This window comes from Diabrotica undecimpunctata, chromosome 1 (assembly GCF_040954645.1).
Source record: "Diabrotica undecimpunctata isolate CICGRU chromosome 1, icDiaUnde3, whole genome shotgun sequence".
Taxonomy (NCBI): Eukaryota; Metazoa; Arthropoda; class Insecta; order Coleoptera; family Chrysomelidae; genus Diabrotica; species Diabrotica undecimpunctata.
In genome coordinates, this window is record NC_092803.1 from 122,722,805 (window position 1) to 122,737,518 (window position 14,714).

General features: G+C 32.9%; 1 protein-coding gene across 1 annotated transcript in view; it reads left to right on the forward strand.

The window, feature by feature from the left end:
• Positions 1 to 14,714, forward strand: part of Smyd4-2 (SET and MYND domain containing, class 4, member 2) — a 44,020-nt gene that overhangs the window by 19,118 nt on the left and 10,188 nt on the right. Inside the window, exons 5-6 of the mRNA XM_072519359.1 lie at positions 7 to 356; positions 10,512 to 10,713. Coding sequence (XP_072375460.1) covers positions 7 to 356; positions 10,512 to 10,713 — 552 coding nt within the window. The remainder of the gene's footprint in view (positions 1 to 6; positions 357 to 10,511; positions 10,714 to 14,714) is intronic.

Sequence of the window (14,714 nt, forward strand, 5' to 3'; positions counted from 1 at the left end):
TTAAAGATTACAAGCTCCAATCGGTTGTTCAGACTGCTCCAACGTGGCCTTTTGCAAGCCTGCCTGTAGAGATGTAGCACTTTCTTCCTACCATTCTTACGAATGCAAATATTTAGACCTTCTTATTGGTTCAGGTATGAGTATTTTGGCACATACAGCTTTAAGAATGGTAACACAACAAAAGTTGGAAAGTTGTTTGGAAATTTATAAGAATAAATCAGAGGAGAAAATTTTCAGTTTATGTACCAATAGTGATAAACGAGATAGCGATGATTTTTTTCAGAGAACTCTTATGGCTGCGTTTTTACTCAGATGTCTTCAGAAATGTGGATATTTCGGTGCTCAAAATGATAATGGTAAGTTAAAAAGTATTGTTAAGAATTTTTTAAAAGGTATGCTTAAAGTATGAAAGAAAATGATAATATTAGTTTATTCAAAAAGCACCGCTGTTAGAGATTACTATTTTTTGACCTTACGTTACACAGTAAAAGAGTAGAGCATACTTTGTTTAGTCTAATGGACTTTATTGGCATCTTTAGTATGTCCATTTATTTCTACTATTTTCAAATATTCATATATGCAACCCGATTTGAATGCTTTATTATAATATAATAAACCATGAAAACTGTACCTCTATAGTTTCTGTAAGCTTTATGATCACATTTGTTTAAAATTAGCACTACATCTGCCATTAATTTTATATATTTATTGAAATAACTTATTGCTTCTTTTTAATAATTTCATTAATAATCGCATTATCTCAGGCGCATTTTTGTTATTAAGATTTTTCATCATTAGTTTGACTTCTCCGTTTATTAGAGATCCGTGTGATCTTGGGGTTGTCATTGACTCTACTCTACTATTTGTGTTTAGCATGTTTGATAAACAGAAGTACAGTTATAGTAAATAAAACTTTATTTATTTCTTCTCTATTTATTTAGTTAATAATTTGTTCTGAACAGGACATCATCGTTTCGTATTCTGTCCATCATGATACACATATTACAAGTATACAAACGTATATCTAAATTAATATACTCTATCGACTTTAGGCCACTAGGAAGTCCCTGACCTGTGATCATATAATCTTGTGGGACACTGTTCTGTGATGTGTCTGATGGTTTGTAGTTCTCCGCAGGCAACAGTAGTAAACTCCTTTTACTCTATGAAGGCCGATATGTAATTAAAATATGATCAGTGGGCCTCAAACAGTGGGACATTAATATTTAATTCCGATCGCTTGAAAAGTAAAAATATTACAGAGCAGTGACTATACCGTTCTGACGAGACCTAAGGAGGTCGAAATACGTATCAGCGGTTGTCGCTGCCCTGTATCAAAACAAAAATCTAATACCGTCATTATGTTTTATTACTTACTTCGTTTGGAGTACCAGAAACTGAATTCACCACGAATTTTGACCAGGATGAACGGCATGTGGAATGCAATTTTAGATTTCCTTGCCGAGTAATTTATCCAGCTGTTTGTTTCGCAAATTTTAGGAAACACAGTGGTAAAAATTTGAATTCGGTTTCGCTAGGTAGAAATTGTTTGATTTCTCTTTTTGTTAAAAATATTTAATTTCCTGTATTTCGAAATAATCGAAATATTTGTCAACATCAAATGTTCATCAAGGTCTCTATAAGTACGTATCAACAGATACATAGACGCTTTGTACTTGAAATCAAATCTTTGCTGTCTTTTATTTTATTCGGATCTACTCTGTATGAGTACAAGAAACAAATTCGTTAAGGATTTCTGTTTAGTTGATAGACATGTCGTGGAATGCAAATTTTAGATTCCCCATGTCTCTATTAACATCTTTATCAGCGTCTGTTATACCTTGCAATTTTAGAAGGTTCAGATTAAAGCAGAAATCTGAATTTGTTTCGAAACTATCTTACCGATTTTTCTATCAGATGTCGCTATTGCGTCCATAACGAAGCCATTTTATTGTTGCTTCTAACAAGACAGAAAAGATTTATTTTTCACGTTGGGAACGGCTATGAATAACTGTTCTGATGAGACTTATTAAGTCGAAATACGTATCAACAGATACATAGACGCTTTGTACGTGAAATCAAATCTTTGCTGTCTTTTTCATTTTATTCGGATCTACTCTGTATCAGTACAAGAAACAAATTCGTTAAGGATTTCTGCTTAGTTGATAGACATGTCGTGGAATGCAAATTTTAGATTCCCCATGTCTCTATTAACATCTTTATCAGCGTCTGTTATACCTTGCAATTTTAGAAGGTTCAGATTAAAGCAGAAATCTGAATTTGTTTTGAAACTATCTTACCGATTTGTCTCTATAAGTCTCTATTTTGCGTAGAGTGAAAATTATACGAATGGTTTTGCATGCAGTTAAATTGGAAAATACTTGCCAAGTTGCTGGTATGTCCAAATTTGAATAAAATACATCCAAGACTTTACTTTCTGCAGACACTATATTAAATATAACCTTGAAATAAATTGGCACTAAATCACTTCCGAGTTTTCAGCAAAACAAAAGGTTTAAACATGTGTAGTCCAGTAATTAATACCAAAGCTATTGAGAGTATGCAGTCCAGTAATTAGACCGAAGGTACTTTATCGTTTAACTTAAACACACCACAAAGTCGGAATTGAATTCCCGAAACACTGTTTTGTTTCTTCTTTTTAGCAAACGATTTGTCCTATTCACTGTCTGATATTTCACTAGCAGAGTCGTCACTATCTGAATTGTCTATCCGAATAATTAGAGGCCGGACCTCATCTATAACTCGTTCGGTTTGAAAAGACTGAACGATTATGTCTTCCGTATGTCTAATACAATTTTGCCATTGTTCTGCCTTTATTTGTTCTAGCGATTTTTTCCATAAACCAAAAACGCTAGCGTCATCTTTTGTTTTGGATGCATGTTTATCATAAAAATTTTTGGCTATACCCCAAACTAACTCAATTGCATTATAGTGGCAATGGTAGGGTGGAATTCGAACAACTTCATGCCCATATTTAAGAGCCATTTGGTCAGTAACAAATTTTTTTTGAATTTTGTGCTCTCCACACCTTAGATAAATTTTGATGTCACTTTGATAAATTTTCTTTTCTGTCAACCACAACTTTATTTCTTCTTTTGTCCAGCTGCGTGAAGGAAATCTCTCTTCTACTCTTGAGTGGTAGGATGCATTATTCAACACTATTATGGATGGCCGGTCCAATTTTTTTAACAAATTTTCTTCAAACCATTCTTCAAAAATATTTGCATCCATATTTCCATGGTAATCACCTGTATTCTTTGTGGACGAAAAAATTAAACTAGCGTCAGGAATAAAACCCTCATCATTTCCCGCATAAAGTATAATGTAGCGTTTACAATCAAAGTTTCGTCTAAAAATACAACTTGCCTCGGACTATCAGACATTTTATTGTTCATGAAGTTTCTTAAAAAATGCCACCGTTTTGAAACAACATTAGAGAGTTCACACAATACTTGTCTATTATTTGTCTTTTTATATCGAAAACCTAAATGTTTCAACACTTTCCACAAACTTGTTAAACTAATATCACACAGTTCCTTGTCTTTTATTTTTTGCAATACAGCACTAATTGTTACATGTTCTTTGGCTTTATACATATTATATATAATATTTTTAATTGCAAGTTTAATTGACTGGTGCAAATCTAAAGTTTTTGGATGTTGACGATTTCTCTTGCTTACTTTATTTATTTCATCCTCACTCATGTTATTAATTCTTCTGAATGTCCTTTCTGAGATACCGCAAGCATCGCATGTGCGTTTCTGAACTGCCATAACAGATGTCAATGGACCCATATTATTTTTTTCCAAATTGAAATAACTTCCGACTTTTAGAACTAAACGCCGTTCTTCTGGAGATAACACTCTACGTTTCGACTGTATTTTATTTTCTTGCAAATTACTCATTTTGCTTTAAAGTACCGCTTCACTACCCTACTATAAAAAATAGGTACTTATATACAACTACTACACCCTAAAAAGGACGAGGGTTGTACAACAGACGAAACAATCGAACAAAAATGATTTAATAGCCAATGCTAAACAAGCATAAACACTGTATTGATTGTGATTGATATTTTGTTAAATTATTAAAACACAAAAATACAACCCACGACCATCAATTAATTTTTAACGATAAACAGAAGAGAAATATGATGACGTTTGAATTTGATCTACTTTGTCGATGACAGTGTCGTTAACAGAAAGATATTTTAAATAACATGAATCATTTTTAAATGATTGTGTGGATTTAAGAAATACATTACTAAACAAATTTTTCAAGTGTGTATAAAATCTTAACTGTCTTTTTTCCTGAGATTACAATTATTATGACACATGGTATTTACTCCTTATTTTTCAAATAATAATTTCTTGTAAATGCATAACTTTAATTATTGGGTAAACCTACATTATACGATACGTCAGAAGAAATTAAAAAAAATTAACATTGCAATAAAATTATAAACCAATAAACGATAACTTGTTAAGCAGTGCTGATTGAAACAACAGAGCAGTAAAATGTTATTCATAAAGGTAGTGTAAAATATATCGCCGCTTATCTGGTCCGCTAGTAATAAAGTTACCAGCATTTAATGGCAAAGCGGCTTAGGTGAAAAAATTTAGTAGTAGTCTTGTTTGTTGCATGCTAGATCAAACCCTGATAGTTCTGGGTGATACAAGACATGCTGCTATTTTATTGTTCAGTTCATTATCGGGTCCATGCCGTCGTGTGATTGAAGTCGTCTTCTACTTTGCTGATTTTGTTGGAGTTTATCTGGTGTGGAGTCGGCTATGATTATCATCATATATGTCTTGATGGATTGGTGATTACCGTTGTCAATGATCTTTTTGTACTCATTTGTGAGAGAGTGTAAGGGTCATTTGTGTAGTTAAATGTGACTAAGAACGAGGAGTCGTTGTATGATAATGGATTTAAGAACGTCTACAATAATTCCCATTGTGTTGTTCAATTGGGCATCTATTTTTTGTACATGTATGCTGTTAAGCCAGACTGAGTAGTATTCCGTGGACGAGAAGACAAGGCTCAGGACAGATGATAAAATTATAGATGCCGATGCTTTTCATTTTGTACTGTACATCTTTTGGGTGATGTTGTTTCTAGATTACAATTTTTTCGCTGTTTTTGTCAGCTGCTCTTTGAAAGATAGGGTTCTGTCGAGGGCCCTCATAAGTACTTTGATGTTTTATTGTAAGCAAGTGGTGTATTTGAATTGTATGCTAATTATTGATCCTGCAAGATTGTTATTTAGATGTGAACTGCAAAACCTTCATTTTCGTGGAATTTTATTAAAGCTTCTATTTACGGCAGTACTTTACCACTGTATCTAAGTCTGTCGTAAGTATTTATTACTTCCTGTTGCAAGGACCCAGTCATTGGCGTAGGCAAACTTTCTCGATCGGGTTCTTGCTGTGTTAGCGATGTACAGGCTAAAGAACAGAGCAGTTAGGACATATTTCTGAGGCAGACCATTCTTCGGTTTTTTTGGTGTGCTTATGTCGGTTTCCAGCACTCCTTGGATCGTTTGGTCCAAGTTTCCAGTTTTTAAAAATGTCATCATTTGGTTTGCCAGGTTTTAATAGGGCACCGACCTTTACTCGTTTAAGTTATTGTGGTATTTTAGCTCTCTTTATGATACTTGTGAAAAAGTATGCCATCCATTCTTTTTTATATTTGCCGCTGTTTATTAAAAATACGGGGTGTAAATTGTCAAAACCTGTGGCTTTACCTGACTTTGATAACTATTTTCTTCGCATGTGACGTATCGGTTTCTGTAGTTGGTCTTTAGGATCCTTAGCTCTCATTGCATATTGATTGTGTATAGCTTATCTTTAAGGGTCTAGATATCGATATCAGACATGCGAACGAGTTAAGATTAATTTTTACTTTATTCCATGTTACGGGAGTCCCGATTCCTACTTTTCTTAGTAGTGTTTTTGTTGTCTCGTTGCTTCCAGACTATGGAGCAATTCGTCAATTATTTTTTGATCATATTGGTTAAGAACATATTGGTACAGCTCTTTGCTGTTTTGATGCCAATGAGGAATGTAGTTGCTCTTCGATTTCGTAGTGTGTCTCGTATAGAGCGAGCAGATTGATATCAGTATTTCTTAAAAAAATTGATAGGTGCTGAGCCTTTAAACCGTTTATACTTTCTACATTTAAATGACAAATTCGGATCATGGATCTAAGTTTTTTAGGCGTTTGGTCCTAAGAAGGTCCGTTTGTTTTGTTCTTCATTTTATTTTTGATATTCTCTAATAACATGCTTTGTGATGTGCCTTTGGTTAGGAAATCCTAAGAATATCCCACCACCAGTATTTGCTAGTTCATTTAGTGTTACCCAGGGTACACCACATGGAAGCAAACTAGATTTACGCACTATCCATTATATTATAAGCGTTCTACCATAACACCGTAGTTCAAATGACTCAAATTTCTTACATATGGCATTAGTCAGAGTTAAACCTTCGCTGCTATAATATAAAATGCTTAAAGCCTAACAACGAAACATTTGAAATCGTAGAGTTTTTTAATTTATTGAAAATTACTTAGACTTTATCGAAAGCGGCACTTTAAAGCAGAAAAAAAGGCAATTAATCGATCGAACTAGACTCGTCAAGATAAACAGATTCATAGACTAATTTGAGAAGCTACGAGAAGTTATGTTAAAACGTAATATCCTGTTGCCGCCTGAATCTTAATTACTTACAACAGATTATGCTCGTAAAGATGTCAAACAAGTTCATTTTTTTTTGCAAGATCAGCTGTAAATAGTTGAAACATTTATTAAAATGAAGAAGAAAAGAAGTATGACTTCACCAGTTTTCATTAAGTAAATACACCATTTCATTAACAAAAGCCAGTAGCAAGATTACTGCTTATTTTTGATGGTTTGTCTCATTACGATACATGCATTTTCGACCTAACCGAATTCTAGAACATTGCGCTTCTTGTCTTCCAAGTGAATATATTTAAAAATTGCATCCTATATACAGGGTAAGTCATGAGAAACTTTACATACTTCTACCATATGTAGAGTCCCTTAGGGAGCATATCATGTGGCCACTAAAAAATGTCAACTCCTCTTCTTTATTAATTAACAGGGTGATTTGTGTAATTGACCATTTATTTCATTTTACTGTAGTGTTGATACGGCTCATTTGATTTTTTTAATTTTTGCATGATACAGTACACTTCTATCAAGCATTCGACTGGTATTAGCTAAACTAAAAAATTCCAGGACTGGCTTTGGAAAAATTAATTTAGGGATTCGTATTAAATATTACACCCTGTATAAATTTTTTTTAAAATGCAATAAGTGATTTTCAAACTACATAAATAGCCAATGAAAACGACATATGCGACAATGTTGTTGCACTTTTATTAAATTTTTAGTGAACGATCAAATCTTACCAAAAATAGAACAACCATAATGAAGTATCAAATTATAAGGTAATTAATTTAAACAAACTAAACCTACACGGCCGTAAAATAGGGATCTATGAAGTTAGTATTATAACACCGAGATTCAAGAAACCATCTCTTACTTAACCATACGTTGATCCAATATGTCAGCATATTCTAGTATATTTAGGTTTAGATCCATTTAGATTTATGTCGATTACTAGCTGACCCGAACTCACTCAAACATATTATTTATGAAAAAAGTTGAATGAATTGAATGCTTTCTGATAAATAAATATTTTTATTTTTTTGCATTGCATAAATAGACAACGATGACGGCTTTCCGGCGCGCGCATAATTGTCCATGTGCGAAACATAGAAACTTTAAATTAATTCCGCAAACTTCTAACGGTTTGCTTTGTGATTCGTTTATTGTCATTGCAAAAGCCAAAAGCACCGGAAGTTGTAAACGTTTAAAATCAAATCGTACGTTCGTTGGAATCATCGGTATATACGGATCAAGACATCCTCTTCTTTGTATTTTTCCTTGATGATCGTTGCCTTAATGGCATTATTCATTAGCCTTTTCCCAGTCAGTCTCGTTCCATGGCACAGTTGAGGTCGATTAATTAATGTTAAGCAGCACAATGACAACTAATCCTACTTTTAATTGTAAATTGTTAGGTGCGAGTCCATTCAATTCTAGTGAATCCAAAAACTCTGTAGGATAGTTGATTACGTTATTCTGATTTATAACTGTGTCAACTGATTTGAACGAAAACAACTTTCCTGGAAGAAAATTTAGAATGGTCGAATTCAGATCATCCACATTTGTATATTTTGCCATCAATATTGCTCGTCCAAACATAGTTGTTGAATTGGTGAACTATTTCCGGAAAAGCATGCTGAATAAGCTTATCAATTAAAATGATAATTGTAAACGTAACTACTATGCTCGATGCATAAACAATAAAAATGGTCGAAAAGTGTGTACAGTTTTCGGAGTGAGAGAAAGCTTATTGTGTAAGAAAAAGAGGAGACCGGCTTTTTCTTCATCCCTACTCCATGCTGTTCACTGGGTGAGAAGTGGCACTGGTGACCACCCTGCGGGGATAACTGATCTACTGATAGTTGATCAGTTATCGACCAGGGCTAAAATGATTAAATTACTATTATGGCTATTAAAAATTAGGGGTTAGTCATAGAAGGGTGAAAACAGAGGGTGAAGGGAGTTGTATTGTTTATTGCCACATCATGAAAAAATAAAAAATTTGCCCAAAAAAACAAAAAAAAATAATCTGCTACCTCTCATTATATACCCCAGATATTCAAGTTTTCTCTTTTTTATTATCTTCGTCAATTCACCTTCACCTTGACCTGTTCTGTTTAAGGCTTCTATCATTGAGATGCGTTGAACCCATGATATTTTGAGCGTTCTATGATATGACCACATCTCGAAGGCTTCTAATTTGTTCATCATATTAACCTTCATGATTCAGGTTTCACATCCATATAGTAGTAATACAGGATACACATAACATTTTAGGAACTTGATTCTTAACTGCTCCTCTTGCGAGTTTTAATTTCTTCATCCGGATTTAGTATTTCGTTTATCAAACAACGTTTTAGTTTTTAGGTATTTAAAATGGTTAACTTTTGTAATCGGCTTATTGTTGACAATTAGTTGCATATTGTTTACTAATCACAAGTAATTTAGTGTTTGATGTATTTATGCTCTAGTGACTCGATCTATAAGGAATTGAATATCTTCGATAATTTCAGCCACGATTGCTGTGTCATCTGCATATCTGATGTTGTTAATAGTTTCTTCCCTAATTCAAATTCCACATTGCCCTTTACAGGCTTTGTTAAATATTATTTCCGATTACACGCTAAACAAAGTTGGGGGTAACACACAACCTTGTCTGACACCTCTTTGAATGGAAATGTTGTCTGTTTCTTTGCCGTCTACCAGAATAGAAACTTCTTGAATCCAATACAGATGCTGTAAAAGTCTCAGATCTCTACCATCTATTCTAATCATTTTTAGATATTCAAACAGCCTATCCTGTTGGACCCTATTAAAAGCCTTTTCAAAATCTATAAATCAGACGTAAAATGGTTTCTGTACTTCCCATGTTGTTTGATGTCTTTCTCTTCTTCCGCTTTTAAAATACTAGGACTAGTATTCTTATACTTTGCGGTGTTAGGTGGTGGCCTCGTATCCAGGAAGAGCTCCTTTATGTAATTAGTCCATTTTTCCTTTTTTTCGTTTAAGTCGAGAATTATTTTACCTTTATTTCTCATGAAGTGAGGAGTTTTTCTTTAAGTGTATGAGTGTAGGTAATTTCTTAGTTTTTTGTGTATGCTAAACTCGTCACGTTTTCTTTGTAGTTCTTCCATTTCACGACATCTTTGTTCCATCCAGGGCTCATTTGCTCGGTTAACTTCGTATCTTATTTGTCGATATATTTCTCTATATCGTCTTGTCTTTATTTTTCCTTTATAACTGGATTTATTAGATTTATATCTAGATTGTATCTAGATTTTGACCGATATTTTCTTGTCCAGATCTTTGTAGCTGTTTTTTAATCTCACGATTTATCTTATTTCCGTACTCATCTGCTATTGCGGCATTTTTTAGGAGTCGATTATTAAGTTTTTTCTGAGTTGTCGGAGCTTTTATTCTTTTCAGTTTTAGTTTGAATCCTTTTTACAATTAATGATCTTCGTTTTATTTCTTCGATGTACCTTACAAAAATTATCAAGAACCCTAGGCTTTGAAAAAATGCCCTTAAAGATTCTTTTTGATTTGCCCTTTCCTATAGTAATTGTTCAAAATGAGCATTTTACTTTAACGCTGTAACTGTACATTTTCGTTTTTCGTTTATTGTTAATGTCTGACACAATTCGATTTATGAGAATCAATCTAGACTAACCTGATGTCAATAGATTTATGTGACTAAACCTATTTCAATCATAATTCACTTCTATTCTAAGACATATTTCCTTACTACAAAAGATTATGAAATGTTTTTTTTATATAATATTTCATTTGATTTTAGGGTTGCCAACAGAAGATGAATTTAAAGTAGGAGAATTTTTATTATTTAGTTTGCAAATGTTACAATTTAATGCACACGAAATATTTGAACAAGTAACTATACAGGATTATAGCATAAAAGGTTCTAAATTGTCTTATATTGGAATCGGTATCTACCCTACAGTAGCTTTTTTTAACCATGATTGTTACCCCGCCGTTACAAGGTAAGATACTGTTAACGCCCTTATATGGATATTGTTGCATCAATTGTTTGCTTTTTAATTTTAAGACAATAGTTTTTAAAAATGGACGATTATTCTTATTTCAGTATTGAGTGTTAAATGTTTTAAATTTAATAAATACTATTGTTGTTATATAAATCAGATATACTGTTATAAGATAGTCCTGAAAGAGTAAGCGAAACCTGTAACGGTATTATTTGCCTACCACATTGGGTATCACTTATAGGGGGTTGAAAGTAGGGACTAAGCAATTTTTGGGCTAGAGATAGGGTAAGCAAACAAACCGAAACGTTTGCGAACGGCCACTCTTGGTTTGGTTGGAGAGCTGGGTCGTAAGTAAGTGAATAAAAGAGGGACTGGATAAGGGCAACTACAAAGAAAGAAATCAAAAAATACTTACAGAAATTTTCTGGGCAACACACACACAAAAAGGTTCCTAAACTATTTTAATTTGGACGCCGTTTAAAAGAATCTTCTCGCTTAATGGAAAGAAAGACTTTTCTTTCCTAAAAAAATATTAAAAGGTGAAAATCTTTTTAAAGGAAATAATTCTACAACTACTGGTTTAGAGAGAAATATTACATTTATTATTATTTCACATCAACAGTTATTACAAATAATATTAACAAAATTTATCAACAAAACTTACAATGGCGCTATTTGTAACGATTTACAACAAGCTCCAGACGTTGGGCGATACTTGTTGGAATTTAAATAATTATTAAAATATCTAGATTTTTCAACGGAGCTTACATTGAGGTTAACCTTTAAACAAAACAATTCAAATTTATGGTTATGTACCAATTGTCAAAACAAAAAAGGATAATACTGACTGTCATGTCGAAATGAAATATTAAAACTTTTTGAAATATTAATTAAATATTAAAGTTAACTTTATTTAAAACAAAAAAATATGACAATTAGCTAATCCAGAAAACTTATAATTTTATTTATTTACAATTGCTACTACGTTAGTTGCAATCAACTCAATTTAGTCATTAATACCCTTGTCTTCAGCCAATACGCCTTTGCGATGATGCAAGTAGACCCGCTAAGCTTTCTAGTTTAAAACAATCCCTCATCCAAAACGGTTATCGTGAAAACCACATTAATAGGAGCATCCACAGATATCAATCTCCCACTCAATCTCAACCGAAAGACTCAAACCCTCATTTTGCTAAAGCTTTTCTTCCTTACATCATAGCTGTCACTGACAAAATCGACAAAATTTTTAAATCTAGAGGAATAAAGACAATATTCACCCTATAACAAAAACTTTCATCTCTTTTCCAATCAATCAAAGAGAACAATCGAAATGAACAACACGGAGTTTATAAAATTTCTTGTGCAGACTGCCCTCGATTCTATGTAGGCCAAGCAAATAGCAGAATCCAAAATAGGATTTATGAACATTCCATTTCTGTTCGCAATTCCGATTCAATTTCAGCTCTAGGTCAACACCATCTTTAAAAAGGTCACAAAATTGATTTTAAAAACTCCAGAACCATAGCCTCTATTCGCTTCTATAAACCAATAATTATCCGAGAAGCCATTGAAATTGAAAAAATACCAAATTGTCTTAATAAAAGAGATGACGGCATACGGTTACCTTCGATATGTAGACCTCTCATAAAGAAAATATCCTCTGCTCCACCCGCCAATCAAAATCCTACTGTCAGAAATGTTCGCGCCAATCCCCACGAAAATCCTCACGCTAACCCCTACGCCAACCACCACCCAAACTACGTCACCATCGACGGTATAAATGAACCGTCCTCTGTTCTCAGTAGCAGTAATGCAATGGTTAGTGTTCAGTGTAGTAGTGTCTGGAGGCTCGGGAGACTGAGACTTGAGAAGTCCTGAAGAAGACATTAAGTCTGTTGAGTTAGTTGAGTTGGAAGAGTTGGAAGACTGTTAAGTTAAAAACCCCTGAATAAAGTTAAATATTAATTCATGTAATAGTATTAATGTTAACTCTAGGTTTACTACATTTACTATATATTCTAGATTTACTATATATATATATATATATATATATATATATATATATATATATATATATATATATATATATTGTTATGCTATTTAAATTGTATTATATTGCTTATTTAGGATAAATCCTGTCTATATTTATTAAATGATCTAATCTCCAATTAATCACAATAAATCAGCATTAATTAATTACAATCTCAGGCTATTTAAATTGTACTATTTACCTTTGATCGTGGATTCAAAATATTTTCCAATTGGCTTCCTAATCGGGATAGGTAATATGACCTGAATAAAATACATAGAATTTCAACTGAACTATATGTGAGATGTCCTTTATTTTAATGAAATTTTATATAACAATCAATCCTGTAATATTTGCAATATACTAATTTTAAATATATGAGAAGTTGTTTTCTATCATGGACCCAAATGTTATTTTACATTGATTTTTAATATGTGTTATAACTAAGCTCTTTTTATAATTCTTTTTTTTTTTAAGTGATCGCAAAATTAACTGTCTCTATTATTTATTCAATTTATTTAATTAATAAATGAAAATCACACTCCGGCTCTAATGAAAATTGACTGACCTTTCCTTCTCTGCCGTTGCAATTCTATGGCCACGCCACAACAAAAAAATCCTTTCTCTGCTTCTGCTCCTATTGTGGTCCAGATGACGTACACCTTTCTCCTATCGGTCCTTGTATCTGCAACCCAACAACTCGTGTTAGTCTATCCAGCCTCCTTTTGAGCCAATCTCCGCGCCTGTTTATAACTCCAAATGTTTCCGGCTTCGTCTGCTATTAATATTCTTATACCCTTTGGTTTTCTATCTCTCTGTACCCCGTTTCTCACACTGGTCAGCTTTTACACCGCAAATAAACACACCCGGTAAATTACGTCTTCGGGACTTCAAACAAACACAAATCACAAAGCTCCTTCCTTCTTGGACGACTAAAACTGACTAACTAACCTTTTTTTCTCTCTCCTATCTCATAGCCAAAACCAACCTCCTTGCATTCAAAAAATTGACCAATAAAAATCATCCACCTCTGTGACGTATATCGTTACCCACCAACTCTCTCTATAAAACGTCATTCGGGTAATTCCAGAAAACAACCTTCTTTAATTATTCTAACTAAATCTATCTGCTTTACAAATATTTCTTACTAATAGCTACAAACGATACCTGTTTCTCAATTCAATGTCTTTTGTTAATAAACTTTTACCGATATAATCTTTCGGGGAGAAAAAACCACCGCAAATCCCGGTCTATTGTTTCAACACTTTCTATATACACTTTTATTCCGGGTAAATCCATTCCACAATAACCGACTTATTTAAATTTCTTATCGATAATATTTGAAAGTCTTGTCTCTGAGGCCTAATGAACAATTCTTCGAACAACTTAAAATACATATTTTGTCTTATACAGGATGTTTGAAAATTTATATGCCCGTGTCTTTATGAAATATCAATAATTTTAATTTTTATTTAAGTAATAAAATTTGTATATCGGTTTTTTATTGCTTATGGACATTCAAAAGTACAACAATATATATATATATATATATATATATATATATATATATATATATATATATATATATATATATTTATGGAGAGTATACATTGTTAGCAATGATAAGAATAAAGAACAAGGAATGGTTTGACGACGAATGTAGAGAGAAAATTAATACACGAAGTTACATAAGAATGAAGTGGGTTAATAACCCCAGTGTATTTGCATATTGATACCAAAAAAAAGCGTTCGGCCAAAATATCATAGGAAACCAATAATAAACAACTAGAAGACAAGTACAGAAAAAAAAGACAAGAGAATTCGTTCAAGAAATACGGAACGTAAAAGATGGGCACACAGCGCGAAAACCTCAATTAAAGACAAACATGGGAACCTACTAATGGATAACAAAGAGATAATAAGCGATGGAAAGAACGTTTTGAAGACCTTTTAAATTTCCCAGACAGTC